This window comes from Corvus cornix, chromosome 1 (assembly GCF_000738735.6).
Source record: "Corvus cornix cornix isolate S_Up_H32 chromosome 1, ASM73873v5, whole genome shotgun sequence".
NCBI classification, from domain to species: Eukaryota; Metazoa; Chordata; class Aves; order Passeriformes; family Corvidae; genus Corvus; species Corvus cornix.
In genome coordinates, this window is record NC_046332.1 from 5,811,080 (window position 1) to 5,837,758 (window position 26,679).

Below are 26,679 nucleotides of genomic sequence, written 5' to 3' on the forward strand. Positions count from 1 at the left end.
GCTGGTGTGGTGTAGAACTTGCATATGGATCTGGAAGTGCTTTATGTTTAAAGCAGAGGTTGGAAGAGTATTAGGGGAGGAAGCATCATCTACATTCATCCTGTTCTTGTTGTTCTCCTGGGCATTGCTTTCTGGGCACTTGTGGAAGAGGACTCTGGATAGAGCCATTCTTAGGTGTGTGCACCACTAGGTCACTGTTCCTGAATGGACTCAGACCCAGTTGCTATTTAAATTGTTAAAAAGGGTAAAAAAAGTTAAGGATTGAGTAGTTCCCTTGTTTTTTTTATCTCTGTAGGCGATACAATTTTGTTACAGGCTGATATAACATGCTGACTATAATTGCTAACACGTAACAGGCCTGCAAACCTACAGCACTTTTCACTCTGCTACCTAAAGATTTTTACACAGGTTAGAGGGGCAAGACTGAAAAGGTAACTTGTAACAAACCATGGGATTGATACTGACGCCAGCCCTCCTTCAGCAGTCCTAGAGGCACTAAAAAGCAATGCCTTAATTCCTGTTCCTCAAAGACCCAGAGGAAAGAACTCATAATGGAATTACGCCCAATTTTAGCAGTTACTACAAGGATCAAGTGCACACCTCCTTCAGAAAGGACACAAGCCTTGGTGTTCAACCACACTACAGTCAGCCAGTAACGTTTTACCCCTGTGTTCACGTTAGGATTTCTCTTTTTCAGTGCCACAGAGCAGTACTTGGGCACGAGGTTCCAGACAGGGGAATGCAAACTTGAACAAGTCTTTACTGAATGTTGAGTCAAAGGCCCACAAGCAACTACAGTAAATATTATGGTACTTTATAGCTCAGAGGAATATTTATCAGCGCTCACAAAGAAAGCCTAGTAAGAGACAGATGTGTAACACTAACCCTAGAGAGGACAAACTCATTGTGGAATAAAAAGCCTTTTATTGGATTTTTACAAAATAACTTGTAAAAAAAGAAATCACCTTGTATTGGATATATGCAATATATTAACTTACACATTCCTACCCACTACCTGACAGATTCAGTTTGTCCATTATTTCTTTGAAAGAGAAAGAACACCTGAAATTCTAGGCCAAAAACCTGAGGAAGGCTCTCCTGTGAATTCTCTTTCTCTGCTGACTTCAATCCTAAACAGTAGATGGTGCAACAACAGTAGATTTACTGAGGTTTCCTGCTACACTTTGTCTAGCAGCACGGTCTCTTCATGAAGTTTGTTGCCTCCAGTTATCCTGGTTTTGCTTTTGGGAGGTATTTTGTTTTTCTCTTTTTAAAACCAAGATGGTAATTGTTTCTGTTCAATGAGCAGCACCACTAAACCAGCACTGAGGGGTAAATATCTCCAGCAGAGTCAGGGCTGAGGAATATCACACCATGTAGGGAGTAATAACTGGGAACTGCATTCTCATTTTGTCTATTTCAAGTATCAACAGTTCTTATTCCTCAGCCCAATTCATATTTCACTTAAAGCTAGAATTGTGTTGATGCAGTTCAGAGACCATAGAAAAACCTTCACAGAACCAGAATACTTTTATTATAGTGTTTAGACAAGTAGTTATCATTTATGATCCAAAATTGTTCTCAAAACTGATACTTAGATTTAGTTTATCAATGTGATCAGTTGCGTCTTAGCAAACAATACAATTATGCAGTTATCTTCCATTAAGAAATACTGTAAAATATATACAAACGTTGCTTCAGGCAATGTCCTTTTTGCAAGTGCACAAGTTGCATTTCTGAATGAGTGCATCTCTCCACTTCAGCACTGAGTCCCATCAAGTGTGCACAGAGGTCTCACCAAAGCATTTTGTGAAACCATCTTAATTAAGTTTACTCACCTTCCAAAGACTCATTCTGAAAGAAAACCACAAAGGTACAAGATTTATATACATAAAGGCACAGCAATTCTGTTGAAACCAGCTATGTTACAGTACAATAGAGTTCAATCAGTGCCTTTCATGCAACAAAGTTCACTAACAAATGTAATTCCTCTTCCAAAAAAATTATTTGCACAAGGAGTGTATCCTTCCATTCTGATAAGAAGAATAATGAGCTATTATTTCATCAGCTCAAAAGTTGCTACAGGAATTTCAAAGGAATACATAAAATGTTTTTTTCTTTCTGCCTAAATCTGCTACTCTCAAAGCTGTATCTCATGGAAAAAATAGTTTCCAACTAAGACCCAAGGTGAAGTTTCGTTTGTGATGACAGACTAAGAATGTTCCTATAGCCATAGTTTTGTAATAATGATAAATATTACATAGGTGCTGTCCTAGGAAGTGGCATCACCAGCCACAGAATAGCCAGTTCTAGAGATAGATCAGGAACTGAGATGGAAGAAAACTTGAATCCAAAGGATAGATCTGGATCAGGTATGAGTGAACTTATCGTTAGAACTACCCCCCTGGTTGGTCCAGAGTCAAAAAGACTCCATGCAGTGGACAAAAAATGTACTTTTCTTTGCAAATTGATCTCCAAGTTGTCATTTCTGAGACTTCAGGGTTTTCCTAGAAATCAGTTGCATTGAAAGAGTATTTGCACTCTGTACATGTGACTAGAGCTGAACACTCAGCAGGCAGACTCTGAACTGGACGAGTTAATCCACCCCCAAGGCTTTGAGCTGGCGTTCAATCTCCTCATCCGATATGGTGGTGGTGGTCGATGCTGATGCAGATGGCAACCCTCGGGCAGCTGAGGGAGCTTTGGCCATCTAGAAGGAGACACAAGTTTTCTTCAGTCAGAATAATGCAGGTTATGACAAGCTGACTTGTAGAATAAACTATTTTTAAAAATGGAATGTAGGGGAAAAAGCACACGAGCTGTGCAGAAATAGCCATACCTTGCCAGAGATTTCGATCCCAATCTCATCAAGCACTTGGTTAACAATATCTTGGCTTTCTTCCTCTTCATCAGAAGCATCAAAAATATCATCCAGAGTATCATTAACTTAGAAGAAAGAAAAAAAGAATCCAGATTGCATTAAACAAAAAACTTAGTACCATCTGGTACCCTCCCAGAACACAGCAGTAATACCCCTGGGTAAGATACCAGCAGAAAGCACCTGCATGTTAGAGAGGCTTTCTTAGCTCTGCCTTGCAAAGCCTGTGAGCACAGCCAGGGCAACAACATGGTAATAAGGCATGGCTGCTTTTATAAATGTTTAGTTTCACCAAAAGAGTTCAGTTGCTGTACCTCTTTCCATACTATAACATTTCTGCAAAACATCTACAGTTTGATAAAAATCCCCTTCCTCTTCTTCCTCCAAGTATGTTGCAAAGTTGTTAACTACTCAGATAACGTGTGCAGTTGAGGTGCTTCCATCTTGGTCAACAGTACTGGTTTGAGTCCATGCTATGACTCATGAGGTATGACCAACAAAGGGCAGGAATTGGGATGGGGATGAGACTGAGCAACAGCAGGAATTAGCTAACAGTGAACGCATGCACTCAGGAACAAGAAACTTACTGCCTCCTCAAGAAGTTGTTTGTGGCTTAATTTAGGAAAAAGGAGACAGCCATATCATACCACCATGTGCAGACAGCTGTGATTATCACTATCTAAACTGTGTCCACTTAAAGCAATTTTTCAAGTCTCCCTACCAGTTACGCAATCAAGGCCTTGAACTACTCTTAAACCCTATTCCCCTGCAGTATGTTTTCTCTAAAAATATGATGAATATTCTAGATTTAATACCTAGAGCTTCTAAAGAGTCTGAGGCTCAGCCTCCCTGCTCAGACATACATTGTTTTGTTTGCTCTACAGTTTTGCTGTCAGTTTCATTAACTATAGAAATAAACTTCAAACATCAGTGTTTCTAGGCTGGTTCTCCCCTGCCAAGAGCAGCCAGCTGTTCCCTGCAGTGCAGAACTTACTCATTTCTTCAGTCATTTCCATCTTCATGTTTTCCTTCTGGAAATTCTGCATAGTTTGTAGTGTCTTTTGTGGATCCATTTTCTTATTAACTGCTTGCATTGTCTATTAATATGGAAAAAACTCTTAAATCATACAATGAGACATTAGTAAATGGCAATGCATTCATTAAGAAAAACCTTTCAGCCCAAATTCCACTTTCCTTGACTCTTTACATCCCATGAGAACTGTAGATAAGTGACAGATCAATAGTACAGGCTGCACTTAGTAAGAAATATTACTATCTAGTGCCCCAATAGACAGACTTTCAAATGTGTGTATCTTTCTTGCACCATGACCCTCCCCTGGCCTTGTATTAGGAAAAATCTGACTGATCTGAATGAAAAGAATGGAGAACATTTCCTAACTTGAAGGTTACAGACCTTAAAGAAGTAAATGGCTGCAGGTACTTATTCAGAAAGGACCATTTATTTGTACCATCACTGGAAGACAGGCCCTAAATTGTTTCTTTCTGTTAAAATTTAATGGAAAAATTACTTTTCTCTGAAAAGAAAATATTGAAGTATTGAGGAAGTTACTTGCTCTTAGGGTGCACCTGTGTGATGGGTAGAGATCTTGGTGTGAGATAAACTTCACCCATTTTACTACAGGTGTGCAGCACTGCCTTTGTGGGCACTGCTATGGGATAGTTCCCTCTTTCCTAAAAAGCAAGTTACTGTGGGATATCAGAATCTAAATACAGTCATGAGCAATTGAAATGTAAAATTTAACATCTTTGACAAGATAAAAGACTTGGTTAATTACAGGAGCCACTTGGTTAATAATCAAGCTACTGCAGCCACTTACTGGCTTCACAGGTCTTCTGCCTTCATGTCTGAGTTTGTTCAAAGTGGTAATATATTCTTGAATTCTAATGTTACTTGAATTTCAAAGACTGTGCTCATGGTCATGTTATTTGAATTTAAAAAGTTGTTCTGGACTTGGAGGGTGTTGGCTCTCTAGAATTCTTTTACAAGAGTTAAAAATGGACATGAAAAGTTTCTGCACTGATAGAGAGTTTGTGTAACTTCAGAAAATACGGGTCGGATGCATGATTAAAATAAACAGGTACCTTAATTGGACTTTACCACATCCAAGATTAGCACCATACATGTTAAAAAGTATACTGACAGTACTTTGAAAGCTTTGCGTTGACATATTTGCCTTGCTTGTTAAGGCAACTGATCCCATACGTTTTCACTGATGGTTTTATGAGATTAACAATTCTTTAACCTTCCCACATTGATAAGGCAAAATATTAACTTTAAAAGTGACCAAAGAAATTTAAGATCTTCCTCTCCAATAATGTTACACAAACTAGGCCATAAAAGTACCTGCTGTGTTTCAAAAAACATAATTTTCTGAATGCTGGGTAATTTTTAAAAAAATTTTTTTTTTTTCCCCCTACTGATGTAATCTTCATAACTGTTTCAGTGATGCTTTGGTTTTGAGAAAGTTAATCAAAGATCTAGCATAGATAAAAACAAGTCACCCATGTAATAATTAAAAAGCAAGACCAACTTGTTCATATGAGCAGTGTTGTTGGAATACTGAGTAAGGTGTTGAACCTGATAGTCAGACAAGTCCCCTTTGTAAATTTGCTGCAGAGCCACAACTCTGTATCACTTCATGGCTGGAATCTGCCCTCATGCTGTGTCTAAAGGGCACCTGACCACAAAGCCTTTGTGGTAATTCCTTTCTACATCAAGTTGCATTGCTGTGTTTAACTGGATTTAACTTGGACTGGGATCAAAGCCCAGCTTGGTCTACAGTGATGCATATTAATTATCCTTCCTGCACCTTGAGCTGAACAGTCTTCCTTGCCAAAAGCCAAATCCCTCTTCATCAATTCAGGGAAATAGGGGAAAGTTAACATCTAACTTGGAAAACTGAGATTTTTCACTCTTTTATGAGATGACATTTGGGAGAAACCTTAATGCAATATTATTTCCAGAGAGAGCACAGAGAGAATGACAGCAAACTCCAGATCAGATTTTTTTAGGAACTTCAGATCCAAAGTAATAACCTACTTTTTTCAAAGGCTATAAAGCTATTGTGACACACTGCCTTGATTTCTTGATGAATCATGACCTACTTTTTCCCAGTAAAAACTGCTTGTGACAATATATACAGGCAAGGCACTGTAGCAGCAGGGATTGGGGTTTTTATGTACTAAAAGAGTTCATTCACTGGCATTAGGTTATTTTTATCATGTAAACATTTGACAGCTGTCTAGCCCAAGAAGGTATGTAGGTGCTATGTGGCTGGACTGACTAAACAAAAATTTAATAATATAAACCCAAATTACATTTCCCAACTGCATCCTCACCACCACTTGGGGCAGTGACTTTTATCCCTGCAATTACACAAAATCACACAATTTTTGCAACCATATGCTCCATTTGAATATAAAAGATTATCTTGTAGTGCCTTACTTTGGCTGTAGCTGACATAGCTCCTGCCATCTTCATCTGGGAGTTCATGACCTTTGTTTGAGTGGACATGGAAGTGACTTTGGAGCTCACAGCATAGGTTCGATTCTTCTGCTTCCGCAGCTGCACCAGCTGCTTGGCCAGCACTTTGCAGGCCTCTTTGTTACCAGTCTTAGCCATTTTCTTGATTTCCAGTTCCTGTGAAAAAAGGTGTGGGATTAATTCTACAGAATTTTCCTGCGTGCAAAGACTATAATTAAGCCTTACCACTAATAATTAAATTCAAAAGTTGACTATTCTCTTGTATCTTTTAAGACATTTCAAGTCATATAAATAGTTCCTTGCTTTTTTAACAAGGCTGTTTAGCAGAATCAATGTCATGCTGGTATGATTTGACCACAAGGAAAAAACTCAAACTGAATTACAGTGTGGTAGCACACAGTTCCCCCAAAGACTTCAATTTCTGCATGATGTCACATTCACTTCTATGTGCACATTCAATTCCATATCTGGATAGGGAGCCACACTTCAAAAAAAGCCCCAAAAAGTGAAGGAATTGTGATGTCCAGTCAACTACTGGTGGTGCCATGACTCTAATCAACTTTGATTTCTTGCCATCAAACAACATCACTCATGTAGGAAATGGAGAGTTCTTTTCAACAGTTTTTCAGCCTCAAGAGAACCTCACAGCCTTTTTGGGGAAGAAGTAGATAAAGTTAGATGACCAATAATTATAGGCTGTTTACCCTCATAATTTAGCTGGACTTAATAATGAAAGTGGTATAATTTAACATGTGCTTATGCTGTAAGAAAGACCCTTGTGTCTTAGAAAACCAAAACAAACCCCCAATCTGTCAATTCAAAGAGAAATAACAATCTGTTTAGCCCAGAGGTACCAGGAAAAAGCCTGACACAAATAATCTTGTCAGCTGGGATTCTTCAAAGTGGGCCTTCTTGGCACACTTTGTGACTTGGTAATGTAAACTTTGCAACCACTTTTTCCTTAACAACCTTTTCAAGGAGGTCTTGCCACAGTGGCTCAGTTTTCTGTAGATGTGCATTTGTCCATTTTGATTTTTACCATTAAGTAAAAGCAGCTTTTAAAGACCAGCTTTATCCTGGATTTTTCAGGAGAATATGCCAGCTAAAGGTATGCAGTTGCTTCACTTTATGTGCTCTGGCAATCCAGAAAACTGCACTTACAAGAAGCTATGAAAAGATAAATTCTAGTCACCAGGACATGCAGAACAGTCACATTTAAAGGCAGGTATAAACTGACCCACTGCGTTACCCTGACTACCAGAAAATTTCATAGTTAAGTTTATTACAGAGATGGCTCTGGCAGAAAATCTCTGCAGATTCATAATTTTTAAAGGGTATGACATACACACTATTTTTAATCCAGGAAGGTACAGAGTGGCAAAGAAGCAGCATGAGACTGTTCAAATGTAAGAGGCCTGAAATAGAAGCTGTGCTCTTGGAAAGTAGATCACAGAAGCCACAAAAATTCCTGTAACATCACCAGAATAATATTTCCTTTCTTTTTTGTACCTAAAATGCTGTGAAGGTTGGAGGGATTAATTTGTACCCTATCGTTTTAACAGCAAACATTTGAAAATAGGGATTTTCTCAGTAAGTTCAAAGACTTATATAGCATTTATAACCTGATTTTTAAAGCAAAAAATAGTTTTACAAACCATTGCTAAATCACTGCAGATAATCCACCTGCAGAAATCAAACCCTATATACAGATGACTTTTCTTAATTTAAAATGAATTCGGGTAAATTTGGGGTACATTATTTGTGTTTGAGAAGTTTGGGGCAAGTTTATTGAAGTCAGTTATGCTCTTCTGGGGAAAAAAATGAAAATTTATACAGTCGTATCAGGTTACTGAACTGTCTGCATATATTAAGGTATTTTTATCCATAGAATTCATATAACTGGGTTTTCTTAGAGTAGTACATTAAAATTAAGGGGGAAAAAGGTCTTTCTAGAGAAAGCACATAATGAAATGTTTTGAGATCGACTGATAAATCCCTGATCCTTCTTCACCTGATCTGACACTGAAAATGAATATTTACTGTCTATTGCTCCTCTCATTCTGGCAGCAAATTTTAACTTTTTCAAAGACATACTTCACTGCTCCTTTCTTCTTCTCCTCAGAAATCCAACATTTCTGAAACCGCTTCGTGTGGCAGGTAATCAACACTTCAGCCCGAATATTCACTAAAATGAGGGTTATTTCCAGATTTGGAATATTTCATACTGGGAAAATGCCTTATTTATGAGCAACCTACTATATCTTACATGTCCAAGGCTCTCAGAAACAGTTTCTCTGATCTTTTAGTTTATTATTCCCAGCTCTTGGTATTCATGCAGCCTGCTGCCATGAACCACACCACCTCAATAGCTGCTGGAACTGGCTGGATTCGCACAGCTTTTCCCACAATCTGAGCATTCTTCATGCATCAAACCCCACCATCTGGCACATCCATTTCTCCTCTTACAGTGCCACACAGGTGCAGCATTCAGCCACCGAGTACTTGAAAGCTCACACACAGTAAGTTCTGAATAGATCTTAATTTGGGCAACAGTGCTACTGTTATTAGCTAATTTTAGGGAAGTTCTATATGAATGAAAATAACCTTATGGGGTATTCATGATATTCTATGATTTTTCAAGTATTCTCTCCCACTGGAAAGTCATGGCAAGTGTGATAGCACTTATACTTCTTTTAATTTTTTCACCCCAATCACTGATTTACAAACCTTTTAGAAAAAAAACTTCTGAAGGATAGAGAATGCCAGGAATTGTAGAGAAAGACCAACGTGGTCATTTCATCTAAACACATTGTTTCAGGATTTTCCTATGCCAAAGGCTGAGAATTGCTTTTAGACAGTAAATGTTTTCCAACACAATTTTAATAACTGAGAAGTGAAAATGGGAAGACAACTTTTTTTAGTATTCAATTATTATGCATTGATTTATATCTTTAAAACTTTTCAAGTTTTCTGTCATGCGTGCATGTTTTAAAGAGCAAAATGAAGTTCGCTGTCGTACTTACCAGTTGTTTTTCCTGTTTTTCAAGTGCTGCTCTATCTCTGCTTATAGCCCTCTGTGTACCTCTTAACTCTCGATTTTGCTCCTTTATTATATCTGGAAAGAAAATATTGATAGCTGGGCAAAGTTTTCATACTCCATAAACATCTGCTAAGCACCCCGCAGACAAGCAGCATGTTTGACACCTCCCTTTGTTCAGAATGAAGTGTCAGCATTTCAGAGATAGAAAATACTAGCAAAATACAGTTTGGTGTATGCAACATCATCGTGACAGCAGTGTTTAAAAAAAAAAAAGTTATTTTACCTAGGATGTTACTTTGCACCATAACCACAGCAAGAGCCTTACTTAACCCCACGGTAGGACATCTGTACACACACTTTCCTGCAAGTCCAGCACTAACTCAGCAGTATCCTGTTCACTGCCATCCCACTGCTTTTCCTCCAGCCAGGCCTAACTGCAACAGTAAAGCAGCTGAAGGAACCTTGATTTATGAGATCTCAGAGCAGGTGAGGAGTTCCCAGCTCCACTAAAACAGTGAAAATAATCCCAGGTGGAAGTCCCGGATCTTGCTCTTCTCTGTCCTTATTCTGCTCTGGGGGAGAGTTTCCTCTCTTCCACATCTGTGCAGCCCTTCTTCAAGTCAGACTATAAAGCCAAGAGTGTTTGAACCTTTTCAATCAGGAGATGCTTAAGAATAGTAAGGTACGAAAGTGGGGGCTTTTATAACAATTTTCAGTCTCCTGACAACTGATGTAGCCAGCAAAGCTTGAACACTGTCTGGTGTTCCTTCATAGGAGTTTTGTGCACTGTACTATTAAGAATTATTTACTGGTAACATCCTCTTAGTAAAGCAAGTATTGTTTACAGTCCAGGCATCAATCATGCTAGTTGCAACTAACTTTTGATAGGATTTACAACATGTGCTTGGGTGTGATTCACCTGGGCAAAGGCAGAGCAGCAGGTCTGCATCTGACTCAGCATCCTCTGACCTTCATAGAGGAAAGAAGTTTTTATTTAGGGGAGATTCATCTACTCCTATTCTATGTCTGCATTTTGGTTGGGAGTTTGAAAGCAGCAGACTCTCACATGAACTTTGTTCAGAGCTCTTTCTTCTAATCCACAGTAACATCATGGCAGGGCACTGCTATTGTACCTACAAAGTTTGAAGCAATGAGAATCAATACATACAGGCAGAGTTACTCACAGAATTAAAGGATAAATTCTATCTAGAACCACAGGCCACCCTTTCCATTTTTTAAAGTTTGGGGCAATTTTTCTGCAAACAGAGAGAAGCATTCACACTCTTCATTCCCAAAACCAGAAATACTGTAAAACACTCATTGCTGAAATTGTTTCAACATTAATAGGTCTGAATTGGAAAACCACCCCAAACCTCCAGTGGCATTTTAAAGACACAACATACACTTCCTCTTCCAACTTTGATGGGAGATTTGCCCAGTAATTGGGCAAAGAAATATATATTTTAAAAAAAACCAGTGTGAAAACGACAAATGTTTTTACAATGCTACCACTGCTGTGAGTACTACACAAAAAGCATCCTTGGGAGATGCAGACTTTTCAGTGGACAATAACTGAGAACTGAAAGAAAGCACAGAATATAACTGCATTCTTCTTCACACAGGCAAAGCAGCAGTGAAAATCATTCTGAAAATGCTACAGGCAAGTAATTTTGAAGGTAGATAAATGCATATTACTTGCACAGCTGCACTTGGTGAAAGAAAAAGCTTAATAGCTAAATACAAGACTGGCTTTTCTAACTACACTATTAAAAAAAATCCTTAGCATAGTGAGCTTGAGAGGTAGGAACTTCAAGGTGATAACAAACAAGAACAGTACTTAACTCAGGAAACAATAAGGGTGAGCGCAATGCTTATTTCCGTGGTTTCTGATTCCCCATAGTAGCTCAGCAATAAACTGAAAACAACTATCTGCAGTTACTGACTCTTTCATCTGTTTTTAGAAGTGAAGGCCAAGATGAGAATTTGGTTCTTGTTTCTGTCTGATAACTGAGGCAAATCCCTAGTTAATCAAGCAGACAGAATACGACAGGTTATTCTGAGATAGTCTTTTGCCAGCAGCCACTCCTGTGTGTCACGCTGGCGTCACACACACACACACCAGGACAAGGAGGAAGCACCTCCATTCCTTGAAACAGGTTGGACAAGGGACATCCAGCAGGGCTTGACCTGGCTCCTGCAATCCTTCCTTGGTCATGGAAGCTTAGCACCAACTCCCCTTCCTCCCTTCTCAGGCAGGCGCCGCATCTAAAGTGGCAAGAGCCAGGTGGGACCTGTGCGTGTTCCCCTCCGGTGACACACAATTGGTTGATGAGCAGCGTCATTTTTTGCGAGCCCTTTTCAAACGCCGACCCACCAGATTTGACACGGGGCACCCACCCAAAATGCCAGAGAGCCAGACCTGGGGCTCCCCAACCCTGGGGCACGACTGTGTGGACAGCTGAGCATCGCCCAGCGGCCTGCTGGCAGGTAAGGCATCTTTTTGGGCTTTACTTTGGGGATCGTTATTCCTGCTGAAGTTTAAGCGTTTTGGAAAGCCAGACTGGCTACAGAGAGCCAAGACCAAGTTGTTTCCACACCCCCGCGGAGCCCAAGGCCGGGCGGTGGCGGCTCCCGCAGCCTGGACGTGGCTCCCGCACAGCGGCACCGCTCGCGTCCCGGCTCCCCCTGGGCCCCGGCAACTCCCGGCGGGCCTGTTTTGTTTCCCTCGCTGCCAGCTCTCCTCCTCCTCATCCACGTCCCGGGATCCCCGGGCCCGGCTCCCAGCCCTGCCGGTGAGCCGGGAAGCCCCCGCCCCGCTGTGCCAGGGCCGGCCGGGCCCGGGGACTCTCCCCGAGCGCCGCCGGTGAGTCACGGCGGGCGGGCCGGGGCCTCCTGCTCCTCTCCTGCTCCTCTCCCTGCGGGCTGCCGCTCCGCCGGGACGCGGGGCCCGGGGCCGCGACCCCCCGCCGGCCGCCCGATGCTCCGGAGCCCCGGCCGGGACCAGCCCCGCGCCCGGGGTCGTGCGAGGGCTGGGGGCGGCTGCTGCCGGGGGCCGGCGGGGCCTCCCCGGGCGCCCACTCACCGTCCACGGTCTTCTTCTTGAAGAGCGAGGCCATGGCGGCAGCCGGTCCCGCAGCCGCCGGACCCCGCAGCCGCCTCGGCGGGCTCCTGTCGCCTCCTGCTCCGGTGACCAGGAAGCGGCCGGGCCGCGATCGCCCGGCCGGCTCCGCCTCCCGGCGCCGAGGGGCGGAACGGGGCCGGGCCGGGGCTCCGCGCTGCGCCCGCCCCCTGCGGGGCTCGGGCCGGGGCCGGGGAGGCGCGGGTGGCGTGGGGCTCCGGGAGCGGCTCCGGGAGCGGTTTCTCTTTCTCCCGGCGAGGTTTCGGTGTCTGGCCGCCCTCGTTTGGCCGCCCCGAGCCGCAGGAGAGGCGCTGCGGGACCCACCCGGCCATCCTGGGGACTCGCCCGCAGCCGGGACGGGGCGGTGATGTCCCGCCTCCCTGCCCCCTGCCCCGCTCGGTGGTTTGGGTTTTCTTCTCGTACGTGTTATTATTAAAGGTTAAAATGGAAACATATTAAAAGTTAATTCGGCAGCGTGGTGCTTTCCGGGTTCTCCGCTTGGTTTTCTGAAAACACTGGTCTCGTTGGAAATAGCAAGTTTTCACTGTTCTTCATGTGTCCCTTTACTTACTTTTCACCGGTTTTTCTAGGCTGAAATCCATGCCGTGTGTACACAGGTACTATGGGAATTCAGCAAGCTTCTATAAGGAAACCTGGTGCGTCGGCATCTGGAAGGATTTGGGCACAGGTCACAATTAAACAGTGGGATCACTGCCTGTCCCCGACAGATGAACCGTGGGGTTCAGGATTTTTTGTTCAGGAGCATCCCGGCTCTGGGCCCTCACCCCAAGCCATTGCTGAGTCTGGAGAACTGATTACACATTAGTTTTTCTAGGATATGCCTTTGTCTGAGGGTCACATGCACCGCTGTGCACAAGAGTATGGAAAAAGGAATAATAATTTTCTTGGGTTTCAATGTGTAATTACAAGCCTTAATTTTTAATAAGGTAGTTTATAACATAGCTGTGGTTTCATCATTGGCTATTACCTACATATGCATCATGCCCTTAGAAAATAAAAAGAAGACCTTTATTAAAAAAGACAGAGCTGTAGGTTTGAATACCAGCTAGATATAACTTACTTACTTTGAAGTGTTGGGGGGGATTATGTTAATTTGCAAGGAAAAAAAAAAAGTGACTGGAATGTAGTAATGCATTTTGATGGCTAGGTATAAATTCAACCCGAGAAACAATTGTAAGTTTATGGTTGCAGTACCCTAATAAACCACACTTTTATAACCTTACATGGAGAAACAATCTATTAGATTATTATAATAGCAGTGTAAGGATGTATGTGGACATAGGAAAGTACAGACTATGTGCTTGGTGTCAGTATTCCTTGATTTTCTGAAAACACTGATTTTGTTGTAAATAGCAACTTTTCATTGTTTTGTGTGTGTCTCTTTAGTTATTTTTCACTGATTGTTCTGGGCTGAGATCCAGACCATGTGTGATGACATAGAAACTGTGGAAATTTAGCGATTGTCTATGAGGCAAGATAAATAAAATACACTTTACAAGTTTATCCCTGTCTGTACTCTTTGTTAGGTCATATCAATCAGGCATGGGTTAGTAAGCAAGACTGGAATCCTGGTTTTGAAAATGCACAGATGAGGGGGAGGAGAGCACTTGTAATTTAGATTCAGATCCCCACTTTCCTTGAGAGAGAGACTGGGCAGACTAACTACGAGGTACTCTTAAATTGTGCTAATTAGCTATGAGACCAGAAATGCATTTTTCCATAATATTTCTTCATGAATGTTTAATTGTGATGAGATAAACAAAGATGTCCATAGTGGGCTTCATGACTGCAGTAAATACAGTATGTCTGAGCTATTGCTTGCCAAGTCTTACTTTTCTGTGTTATAAGGCTGAATGCTGGGATGATATTGTAGGTATTGGTAGCAGTGGTAAGAGAAGCCCTTGAATTTATCTTTTAAATTCATAATGTTTAAATATCAGTGTTTCTTTTAGAGTCTAACTTGGTTTAGAATCTAATCATCAATCAAAATGTAAAAGAAAAAAATCTTACTTTTTGATGTGACAGACAAACTTTAAAAATCAATCAGCTGGAATAAACAACCTGTCCTTAGTGACTGTATGCAAATATCACTAGCAAACCAAAGCAGGGATGGTGCATTTCCTGTTTGTTGGATTTACAGTGAAACTGGGACACAACAACTGTTTTAGAAGGATGATACAATATCCTGTATTAATTTGGAAATGAAGACTTCCAAGCCAAAGTATGCAAAATGAATGGATAACAAAAACTGATTAACAGGAGGAAAGCTGGTGTTCATTGTTTCAGAGTTGTACTTAGAAAAAGAAGGGAGGGAGGGTTTGTTTTTAGTGGTATAGATAAGCTGCTCTAGCATTGGTGTGCTGGGATATTTAAGCACACAGTTAATTTAAACCAGGTGATGAGGTTCAATCTGTTTAAATCTAAACATGTTCAGGTGGTCAGATGAAATAGCTGCTATGAGGACACCCTTATAAATTGGTGCCTTCACTGTTCTTTAGAATAGTAAAGTGTCTGATTTGAAAAAAAAATCCTTTCCTGACTATGCTCCCAGGAGAAAAAGGAGTGGTGAGCTTCCAGACATGTGAGTCCTAAAGAAGCTCTTGAGGTTATGCTTTAAATCTTTTTAAGCTTTCTGGTCTAATGAAGGTTACTAGTTTTCCCTATCTCCTTTTCTAGTGTGAGTAAAACATTGCAAGTGAACTTTCACTGACAGCTAAGGCAGGCTGTCTTGGGATGCTTTGTGGATAATGACCCAAATTCAGCACTGTTTGATCTATTCTGGGCCTGTCTAATTCCTGCTCTGCAGATATAAGGAAATTAAATGAGGCTGTTTGTAGTGAAGAACGAAGTGGTAAAGTTGAAAATTACAGAGGCCTGAGAAAAATAAATGATCAAAGAGCGTATAAATGTATTGCTATATGAAATGCACAGCACTTTACGTGTAAAACAAAGTTATGAGGAGAAGTGTACCTCAGCAAGGGGCCGCTTTCCAAAATCCGCAATGCTTTACCTTATCTTGGGGGAGCCCCACAGGAATCAAACTCATGTAAGAGTTTGTGAATTGTGCTAAAGGCGATGTGGCTTTATCCCTTGTCATGTGAAGGTGGGCTGAGCTTGGAGGGGGGCAGAAAGGAAAAAGCAGGGAGGAAATTGCAGCTCTTAATGAAGCTCAGGCTGCAGTTTGCCCCAACACCCAGATCTGCAGTGGTACCAGGGGAATGCTGTGGCGGTGTTAAATGGGTGGCTCTGCTGAAGTCTGCGTGTGTGTCATCCTGTTATCTCTAATTGCACTCATTAGTAATGGAATCTGGAAATGGGAGTGTGCCCTCCATGGTGGGGAGGGCATGGAAATACAGGCCAGAGGCACAAAACCTCGGAGGATTGGAAAAAGGTGAAGCAGAAAGGAGCAGGTGAGGGGTGGTGGCTGGCACAAAAGGGGAGTGTAAATTTTTGAAGAGTAAGGAGTTGGAAATGGTAGGAATAAATGAAGAGAGCCCTAGGAAAGAGGATAGAGAAGGTGAAGAGGAGCAGTCAGGGAAATGCTGTAGTTGTAAGATGGTGGAGGTTTCCTCCAGTGCTGCAGTTCTAGAGGGTTCAAATGAGTTCAAATTTATTTGCCTGCTTTGTTAAAAAAGAAATCTCTTATTTATTTGTGCAAGTGTAAAAAAACCTGTGTTTTATACAGCATATCTTGTCCTCACCTTGCAGATTAGACAACTTCCCAGCTGCATTTGTGGAAAGCTCATGAGAACTGAAAAATACCTCATTCATAGGAGGAAAATCGGGAGTCATATCTAGCAAATACACAGGTATGAAATAACCTTTATAGATGCTGAAAGTAAAATTATTGAAATGGATTTCAGAAGAGAAAATTAACTGTCTTCAAATAATGGCCTTAGTGAATTGCTGTCCAGTAAGAATAATATCACAATAAATGAGGTGACAAACAGGAAACAAGTCAGTAAGCTAAAGATCAGTGGATTAACTATTTGGAAATAGTTTATAGTTCTAAACATTTTCATTTTTAAAATGTATGGTTTTATGGATTTAGGGGAATGTAGTGAATCTGAAATAGGAGAATGTCTTGCTTTCCATCTGTTCACAATTTAAGTTGAACTGGGCATGTATGTGAAGCAGAGAGTATATTGTTAGTCTTATTCATAACTTAATTGTTGTTTGCTTTCTCTGTCTAAGAAGGATCAATTGCCAACAGACTGCCACTCTTCCAAGCCTTGCGTCATACAAGGCACATAGAGTAGAGGGAAATGCACATTTAGGTGTGTCAGCATGGCTTGATTTAATTTGTTCTTGTGAGTACTTGTTGACATCTATGGAGAATGAGATTGTCTGAGAGAGGGTATTTGTGATGTGCATGTTTTGCTTGATAATCTGCTGAATTCACTTGACAGACCTATGAACAAGTAAAAACCAGCAAGAATGAGTTAAAGGAATACTGTAGTGCCTGAAGTGTGAAATGTTACTCTAGTTTGCTGAAAAGCTTTTAGTGAACTGGAACCTTGAATGTATAAAGGATGTTGTCTTCATGTCAATTTTTTGCTCCTAAGTGCATTTATGAACAATTCTGGGGGGGAAAGAAATCTACCAAAACCCCTAAAAAAATCCCCAACAACCAAAACCTGCCAAACATTCTTAGTACATGTGAGAGTAGGCAAGTTTTTTCTGTTGCACAGAACCAGCCCAACGAAGTAAGATACGTATGCAAGAGTACACCCTACTTTTAGCCACTTTCAGCATTTTCTTAATAAAGTAAGAGTACTTTGAACTGTTTATTATGTGCATGAAGCTCAGTACTTTGTGAAGCCCCCTAAATGCCTACCCCCTCCTTACAGAAATCTGGTCTTAATTATCACCTTGATTGGTGGTAATAGGATACTTTTGACTTGTAGACTGCGTCTTTTATAACCTTCACGTCTGATTACAAGGTTTTTCCTTCGTGGAAGAGCAAATGCTTCACTGTAAAATAGTGCCATTACTTTATACAAGCAGAGTCAGTTTTGCTTCAGTAATCAAGTACAGTAGGACATCATATTTCTGTAGGGCATTAATGAAATCAAAGGTTATACTTTTAAGAGCTTTTGCTTGCAAATATCATTTCTTTAAATGACTTTTCCCAGGGAGAAAAGGAAATCCAGGCTAGCAACAAAGTAGGTAAATACTGCTAGCATTTTATCACAGGCTTCAAGACTTCCTCTAGGCATCAAGTTTAGAAAAAAATGGAATAAGATATTATGGGGAGGATATTTATTATTACAAACTGCAAAGTCAACAGGGACTTCTAAATGTTCTTGCAGTCATAATAGCCTATCTCATGTTAATTCTAGCCCAAAGCTCTGTGACTCTTTATGTGCAGAGATAATGGGGGGTAAAACTGTATTTTTAGTTTAGCAGCAGATTCCTCCCAACCATGGAAAATAAATTAGGGAGCTTTACAAACTAAAAATGATTTGGGCTTTGAAGGAATTCCCAGCAATAATATACAAGACTTATTACCCTGGGTAGTTGGAGGGTCCCATATGTTTATGGCTGATAGTAGTCATTTTGATGGAATATTGCCTCAGCAACTTGTTTTCAAATAATTTGCCTGTAACCCAGATCTGTTGATCCTAAAGAGAAGATCTTTCTGGTAATGTTGTTCTTGTTTGTACTCCCTATGTGTCTCTTAGATAAAACACAGTGCATTTTGCCCAGGAAAAATGCTTCATCAGTGGTGAAGTTGCTATATTTAATTTAGCTGGAGTTCACTACACATCAAGGTTTAACACATCAAGGCTTGGGTTAAATACGTTCAGATTTGAGAACATGTGTGTGTTTTTTGGGGTGGTTTTTGAGAAAAAGACACTACAAGTAGTTTTTTCCAAAATAATGCCTTACAAACCTAGAAAATCCAGCTTAAGGTTATTGCTGTTCATTATTTGTTTGACATTGTTATCTAGGAACATGGCTGCTTTGGGTTTGGAATGCTGTAAGCTCTGGGGGGGGAGAAAAATCAGTCCATGCCTCAGAGAATATATTGTCCCAAAAATAGTAAGAAATAGTATGTGAATGTCAATAAACTGGGCAGTGCATAGAAAGCAGAAGTTAATTTACGTAGCTTCACACATTGTCTGTGCATAGGTGTCATGGTGAAAAGAAGTCAAGCTTTAGAAAAAACCCTTCGTCAGCAAGGAGAAAACAAAAGATTCTTGTCAAAGCATCTTAAGCTTTAAAAAGCAAAATAGTAACAGTGTCCTAAAAGCTTAACAGTAATTGAAGGAATCAGCATGGTCTGTGATGTTGTGGAGGTGGAGTTTGGGATAGGCAAGGGAAAGCCTTGAATACACCTGCACACAACCAAAGGAGCCACCTGGAAGGATGCAGTGAAAATGGCAATGTGGTCAAAGAAATGATCTGAAGAGACGGTCTTTTGGGGTGGCATTTATGGAGTGGAGTTGTGATGGTATTCTTGCATCCATGTGAAGATAAATTAATTTTAATATATTTAGGAAAGTTAATTTTTCTTTAAATATAAAGGGAATAGAAAACTGTATCTTAAAACTGGAAGTGTCAGTTCAAGGAGCTCTTATCTTGGTCTTGTTGTTAATGATTTATGTTTTCCCTGGGGTTCAGAATGCTTGTCATTTACACTGTCTTTTGGGAACAGCCTATGGCCCAATCCAACAAGAAATATATTCAGTTCCTCTCTGACAAAAGTGTATACAGACCTCAAAGTCTCTAGAATCTGCTCTGAAAGCACACAGTGCCAGAAAGATATATTTTATATTGCATTGGACCCTAAAGTGTTATAAAAAATGTCATATCCCTTTTTTTCTTTTTTTTAAATTTTTTTTTGGTAGCTTTATGACCAGCAAGACAGCATCAAGCAGTTTATTGCAGACCTGGTTTATGCCTTGCAAGAGAGCAGTGTAGTAGACCCTTGTGCATGCTTTGTTTTCAGCACCAACACTGGAAGCAATTTTGAATCTCATTTGATTTTAGTTGAATCTATGCTTTCTTTGTTGTCTTTGTTAACGTCAGTATTTAAAAAACCTTAAACTAATGTTGTTTTCACTGTTTTAAAAGGCATTTAATTTTTTTTTTATTAGTTTAAACTCTATTTTTACATCACACTTAACTGTTTCTTTCTTAACCCTTTAATGCCATCGTCACTTTATACAGCTAGGATAAAACATGCCATTTCCAGGAATGGGGAGAGGCACTCAGCCACATGTAAATGAGGATTCAATTCTACAAAGCCAGGAAAGATATTTGGGCACGATAATTTCAGCAAGAATTTGATGCATAATCCCTATAGAAGTTAATTGGGATGTTTCATTGGTAAGTGAGGTAGCCAGGATCCACAGAAGTGTCTGTATCCTTCTGGGAGGCTCAGCTGTCACTGACAGAAGAAGTGTGAGCAGCCTCTCCTTTGCTCATACAGCATCAAGTCTCCTGAGCTGAGCCTTGGAATCTCATTAGATCCTGATTCAGGGAACTCGTCTGGCTTAATCTTTAAATTGGTTCTGGAAATGCATCTCTCTATGATGGCTCTCTTTTCTTTTCAAGTGAGTAATATGGCAACTGTTTGCTTATAAAACATCATCACTAAGTTCACTTACTCCTTGATTCTGATAGAGCTGGAATTGCCAAAATAGTGTGTGTGGCAGTTACGGACCTTGGCGCTTTTTTAGAGGGAGAACATGGACCACAGAGGGTTCTGATGTCCCAGTCCCTTGAAGTTGTTCTGAACCTGCACTCAAGGGGTTGATCCTTCTTTTGGCAGAGAAGTCCTTTTGTCAGGACTTGCATTATTCTCTGTGCTGTCCCGGAGATCCGAGTCCCTCCAAGCAGGAGGGGATCCTGTGGCTGGGGGAAATGCAGCTGGCTGGCAAGTCAGGGAAGAGCAATCTGTGTGATGTGCTTCTTTTTGCTGTAGTGATTTCTGATTGTAGGTGCTCCTGGGAATTAGATATTGTAGTTTAAAGGACTGTCTCTGTAAAACAGGTATTTTACATGATGGTGATGGCATTCTGGCACGGGCTGTTTTGTTCAGAGTTCTGCTGACTCTATCACTTGATAAATGGTGTATGTCATTATTAAGGGCCTGATCAGGAACAAGGAAATTTATAATGTTGGCCAAATTCACTAACTTGCAGTTTAGCTGTCACTGCAGTATCAATTACAGATGGTTCTTGTGGTTTTTGTTGCCATTCACATTCATGGAATGCCTTAATAAAGGGAATAAAAAGGGGATTATCATGCACTTTCCCCTTGTACAGAAATAGGTGATACAAGCACATCAATTTTGTCTCACTTATAAATAGCTCCCGGAAATAGTGGTCTGTGAGGGAATAAGGCTGATTGATTCATTCGTTGTGAATAATTTAGGCTCAAAGATTAGCATTTTTGTACATGTATTATCCATGGAGGACTGCATTCATCTATTTGTTATTATAATCTTCCATTTAATAGTTTATGAACTGCTGTCTGAATTTTTTGGGGTGTGCTTAATTCACTGCTTTGTTATACGTGATGCGTGATGGTCCTCTGAGTCATCTTGACAATTTGTGAGTCCTCACTGAAGGACTGGGACATTCAGCTAAAGAACAATGACAGGGTCCACAGTTCTTTGTGTCCAGGTGAGAAGATGAAGAGGATTAATATGCCAGCATTTTTTAGGAAATGGTTGTCATGATGGGGGGAAACTCTTCAGACTTGCAGTGGTTGTGAGGGCTGCTTCGCAGTGTTTTTTTTAAATTCAGGTTTGTGCAAGACCTTGCACAGAGCAAATTCCCCTTTCTTTTGTGAGGATGCAGAGTAGCATGGAGTCAGTGTGGGACTGGGAATGTGAAGTCCATAGTTACAGCTCTCAAACGTGAAGCACTGCACTAGAGATAGATAATGGAGAGCTGCTGAGGAAGGTAGTGCAAGTGCCAGAAGCAGGCTGTATACATTAGCATGGAATTCTATCTCTTAAAAAAAAACAAAACAAAACAGACTTCTAGTTCAGGAATTTCTTGGACACCTCTTCTGGGTTGTGTTTTGTGTGTTCACCTGTTTTTGTGTCCATTGTAAATATACACACATACAATGTATCTGTGCCTCAGTTTCCCCCTCTTGCTCATTCTGCTCTGGATCAGAGTGGCCTTGTTTCTCAGCAGCAAACACTAATAGCAATCCTTTCCCACTTCCTTCTCAAGATTGTTGTATTTTAGTCCACAGTTTTGAGGTGCTCTGAGCATGCTGACCATTGGTATGGAAAACCCAACAGTGCTTTGTATTGCCAGGTGCACTGATGAGTACCAGGAGGAATTAAAGTTATAATCACACAAGCAAATATACAAAGCCACCGAACGTTAGTTTTATGCACGGTTGCAATCGACGTCAAACCTATAAGATGTTGTATAATCAAATAATTTATTAGGCACAGCTGGTTAACTGCTTAGAGCAAAACAACCTGTAGCTTAATTGCTCCTTCTATTGCACTGGTTTTCTTCATGGTCCTTCTGGCCCCAATACCCAAAGCAGAAAACCCTGCCTTAGGCTTCCTGAGAGTTGTGCAAGAAACAGTGGGTCATAACTCATCCATGTCAAATTAATGTTGTTGTCATGGGACATCAGTGGCATAATGAAGGGAGAATAAGGGCATTAAGGAGAGTTAGTCCTTCAGTAGGATTTCCCTTCTAATTTCATTGATATGCTAAATAGAATTGTATCTTTTTCTTTTTTTCCCCTAAGAAATGATGATAATGTTAAGTAAATACTTTGAGGAAGAAATATGAACCTTGTTGTTTTAAAGTATTAATAACATGTTTGTTTCCATTCAAACTGGAATTACTCTATACATTTAGAAATACAATAAGGAAAGTTGCTACATGCTATCACTTCTAAAATTTCTTTTCCTCTAAGGTAGTTTTTGATGAGTTTAACTATTTTACTCTGTAAAGTACAAAGCTAAATGTCTTGCCTAAGCCATATTCTACAATGGTTGTTTTTCATTTTGTTTTCAGTATATGCAGCCAGGTAGACAAAGAATACTGGTTCTTAGCGACTTGCATGCTTGGGGATCACTTTGAACAGAACCAAGAATGTTTCTGTGAGTCTTTGATTGTCTATGAGAGAATTTGAGGACCAGTGCTTCATTTAATCGTTGGAGCCCTTTATGTGTAGTGTTGGATTTTCCTAATAATCACCTGATTAGGTGCATGAGTCTATTGCAGGGACAGGTGATGTTCAGTCAAACAAGACTGATGTGTTCAAGTTGTTAATTTACTGTAGCATCACAAACAGCTGTTCAGTCCTATGGTATAATGGTAAATAGTTGCTTATCCCTGTTTAAAGATAAAACTTTGTCCTGCTTTACTTATGTCTTTGTGTGAAGGTTATGTCAGTTTAACTTTAGCCTTCACTGTTTAATATTTCAGATTTTGTGTATAGCTCTGGTGCTAGATACTGTTGAAAATGTATTCATAAGTCTTCACACTTTCTGTCTTCGTGTTTAGAAGCAGCGATTTCTTAAACTAGTAAATACATAGGGGTAGAAATAAAATTGAAGTTCTTGTATCAGGTAAAACTGCTTTTCATTGCTGTTTCACTTTTTATTTTTGCAATGGTCAGTCCAATGAATCCTGTGCTAATTCAAAGGGATTGTGAGTTCCTACTGCTGTGCAAATGCACCACTTGTCGTGGGAATTTCATCTGCTACTGAGCGTTGGGATTGGGCAAGATCAGTTCCTGCATTTCTTGTCTGTGCTGTATTTCCTAGCCCTCACTGTGAGGTTTTTGTAGACTTTTTAACTATATGGAAGCTCACCTTCTGTGCAGACCACTTAGCACCTTTTTCTTGTGTTTTGTTCAGCTCACAGACATGGCATGGCAGGTTCTCCAGTGTAATGTTTAGGTCATATTTCTTATCATTATCCTCTTGTCTCTGTAGAACTAGAAGTGTGAAGCTGTGAATCTATCTCAGCACTTCTGCAAAAACCCTGACATTTGATCTCATGCCTACTGCTCTTACGGATGTATCTACCTTGACAGAACAGGGCTGTGACTTTGCACATTTGGTGGGTTCCTAGTTTTCAAATATGCATTTAAAATAAAGGAGAAATAAGTAAAAAAAATTAGTTTTCTGTTTGTTTTTGGCCATCAAAACTGACTTAAGCTGTTGAATATGACTAATGTACTTTGTAATATATTTGTTTCTGCTAATTTCTTGCAAGATAAGTTACTGGATTCACTTCTTTTATTCCTGAGAGGTGTATTTGTTTATTTTAACAAAGGGCAATGGGAAACTGGAAAAAGTCTTCCAGTTCATTTGCATGGTGAGCTGCAAGTGGAGTGATTGTGTCAGGAAAAAAGTAGATATTCTTAGATAACTCTTACCAATTTGTTTCCAATTTGTTCTACAGATCTGTCAAAAAATTTGAGGCCTGTTTCTAGCACATCCATGAGAAGTCAGTCAGAAAAATAAGCTGTGGTGGGCTTAAATTGTTTCTGAAGGTGTTCAACTCTTCTATGGTAAAATTCTTATGGTGGCTTCTAAACAGAAAATGGTTGTGAGCCAGAGCTAATGAGTTGGTGATGCACACAAAAGGCTGTATGTCTATTATTTATCTGTATATTTTGTGCAGCTAACTGAATGGCAATATCAAATGATAATAATTTTCCTTTAGACCATTCTTCTTTATCTTTGAACCTTTCTCAGCTGGAGACCCGGTTTCCCAGTTTTTCAAAGTACTTTACCAAGCGTACAGATTCCAAGGAAATCGAGCCATAAATTTCTCTCAACTCTTGGCCGTTATTCCGGTTCCCAATTTCTAAACAGGGGGGTCGTTCATAGAGTGCTGAACTCAGGGTACCGCGAACACAGCTGAACAAAACCATGTCAAAAATCACATGAAAGGGAAGAAAATAGGTTAACATGCTATAACTAGTCCTGAACAACAAACACTGTGCTTAGTGACATTTAGAACTAGATTAGAGAAAACACAGGGAAGTAAACAAGAGCTAAAGGGAACAAGCTGCTGCAGAGGGAGGATGGGGCCACATGATTTCTCCCCTTGCTGGTATCAATGGATGTAGGAACAGTGTGATATATTCATCGTGCTAACATTTGCATTACAAATGCTTGTACTGGGTTTAGAAAAGACCTAACAGATTGTCATTGCCCAGAGCACTGGCATAACAGTGATTGCTCCAATACAACGGCTGGTAAAGTTTTTCTTAACCCTTGTGCTACCTCCATCCAGCTTGAAATAGAATTGTTTGCCCAGAGTTAGCTTTCCTAGACAAGTGCACGTTTTCATGCCCACGGAGGTCTGGATAAAACAGTTACCTCTGTTAATCACTGGCATCTGGGATACCGCATGATTTGAGATGCACGGATTTTCTCAAGTGCAGGAGTAATAGATGATGCACAGCTCACTCCTCAGAGCACTGCTGAGATTGCACCCTTGGCTGCCGGGAAGATGAAGTATTATGCAGGGCTTTTCACACATTCTGTTTTTCTTGTATTTTCTCCAGTTTTCTGAAGGCTGTGGCAATAAAATTAACAGCCTTTTTCATTTATGCCATTGTTACAATGCTGCCATTTGGTTTAATTTCAGTTGTTCTAATTTAGATTGGTGGAAGTTGGAAGAGACTCTTGTCCTCTAAATGAATACATCTGGAAAAGAGTGAAGGTTTTATTTAGTGAATAGTTTATTTTTAAAAATTCTTCTGTAATTGAAAAAAAATTCCTAAATTTAATTTGTCTTGAAGTTCTACAGCTAATTTAAAAGCAGTGAATCTCACAAAATTTTAACTAGTTTTTTTGGATGTAGAATCATAGAATGGTTTGGGTTGGAAGAGACCTTAAAGATCATCTAATTCCAACCTCCCCTCCCTGGGCAGGAACATCTTCCACTCCCCAAAGTTGCTCCAAGCCCCATCCAACCTGGTGTTGAACACTTCCAGGGATGGGCATCCACAGCTTCTCTGGGCAGCCTGTGCCAGGGCCTCACCAATCTCACAGTAAAGAACACCTGGACGTCAACCTGTTGACCACAACTCTGAGTGCAACCATCCAGCCAATTCCTTATCTGTATAGCAGCCCATCTGCCAAATTCATGTCTCTCCAGTTTAGAAGCAGGGATGTTATGTGGGACACTATCAAACACTAAAGAATTCTTTGTGTTTTCCATCCCACTAAAGAAAAGCAGATCTGTGTAGACATCCATACACCCCAAGAGTGGTTATAAAAGTTATTAATCACCTCAGAAAAACATTGAAATTAAAAAAAAAACCAACAAAACAAATGAACCAAAAAACCTCCCTAAAACACCAAACAAACCAAACAACTCCAAATCAACTCCTTTGTTACATTAACTCAAGGAAACATTTTGTATTTGAAAAAAAAAAAGAAATCTTTAAGCTGATATAGTTCTAAATATAATGAGTTAATCAGTGTTTTGTATTGTGATGTCATCTTACATGTAAAACTGATTATATTACCAAAAACCCCCTCTGCATCAGCATATAAAATATCCCTAATATTAAAAGTTGCATCAAGCAATTAATGTCTGATAGTTTGCACCTAAATATAAATGTCCTAAACAGTTATCTGAAAGAGGAGTGTATACAACTTCAGCATTTAGTGGGCAACTACAATGTGTACTTTGAAGGAAAGACACAGAAGTAGCTATTATTATCTGGAAATCACTGTCCTTATCTAAAGGATCTGTATGACATTTGAAAAATGGCAACTTCAGAAAATTATTATACAAAACTTTTTCAGTCCTTCAGAAACAAAGTTTCTCCTTGCCATAAAGAAAGACCTTAGGTCCAGTTTTGTGACTGGGTAATAACACCTCCAAAGTAGTTCCTTATTTTGATTCAGATGTCCTTTATGGAGTTTATCATCATGTTGAAGATTCTGAATGTATAAAAATAACCCCATAGGGACTCTAAGCAATCTCTTTCAGAATAGAAATATCCTCTCTGACAGGTTGGTGTCTTGACTAAAAGAGCAGCATTAACTTCTTTGAGGAGGTAGTATTTTATGGGGGCTGCTTTTTGCCTCTCGGTATTACAGTCTACCATTATTAATTAATTTATGACTTGCAGTAAAAATCTTCCATAAA

General features: G+C 40.2%; 2 protein-coding genes across 2 annotated transcripts in view; one reads left to right on the forward strand and one right to left on the reverse strand.

Annotated features, from left to right (window-relative positions):
- Positions 1 to 26,679, forward strand: part of POU1F1 (POU class 1 homeobox 1) — a 101,661-nt gene that overhangs the window by 30,369 nt on the left and 44,613 nt on the right. The window contains exons 9-10 of the transcript XR_005602491.1: positions 11,676 to 11,910; positions 16,271 to 16,371. The gene's annotated coding sequence lies outside the window, so the exon portion shown is untranslated. The remainder of the gene's footprint in view (positions 1 to 11,675; positions 11,911 to 16,270; positions 16,372 to 26,679) is intronic.
- Positions 905 to 12,661, reverse strand: CHMP2B (charged multivesicular body protein 2B). The gene is made up of 6 exons (XM_039555997.1): positions 12,506 to 12,661; positions 9,407 to 9,498; positions 6,345 to 6,539; positions 3,873 to 3,975; positions 2,840 to 2,946; positions 905 to 2,710 (listed from the first exon to the last, which is right to left on the reverse strand). The coding sequence occupies exons 1-6, from the start codon at positions 12,537 to 12,539 to the stop codon at positions 2,597 to 2,599; spliced, it is 645 nt and encodes a 214-aa protein (XP_039411931.1). The 5' UTR covers positions 12,540 to 12,661; the 3' UTR covers positions 905 to 2,596.

Excerpts from the sequence above, each read along its gene's own strand:
- CHMP2B (XM_039555997.1), bottom strand. The coding sequence starts at position 12,539 with ATGGCCTCGCTCTTCAAGAAGAAGACCGTGGACG. Across the intron at positions 9,499-12,505 it reads CAAGAAGAAGACCGTGGACG|ATATAATAAAGGAGCAAAAT; the intron begins GTGAGTGGGCGC and ends TTTTCTTTCCAG. Across the intron at positions 2,947-3,872 it reads GGAAATGACTGAAGAAATGA|TTAATGATACTCTGGATGAT; the intron begins GTAAGTTCTGCA and ends CTTTCTTCTAAG.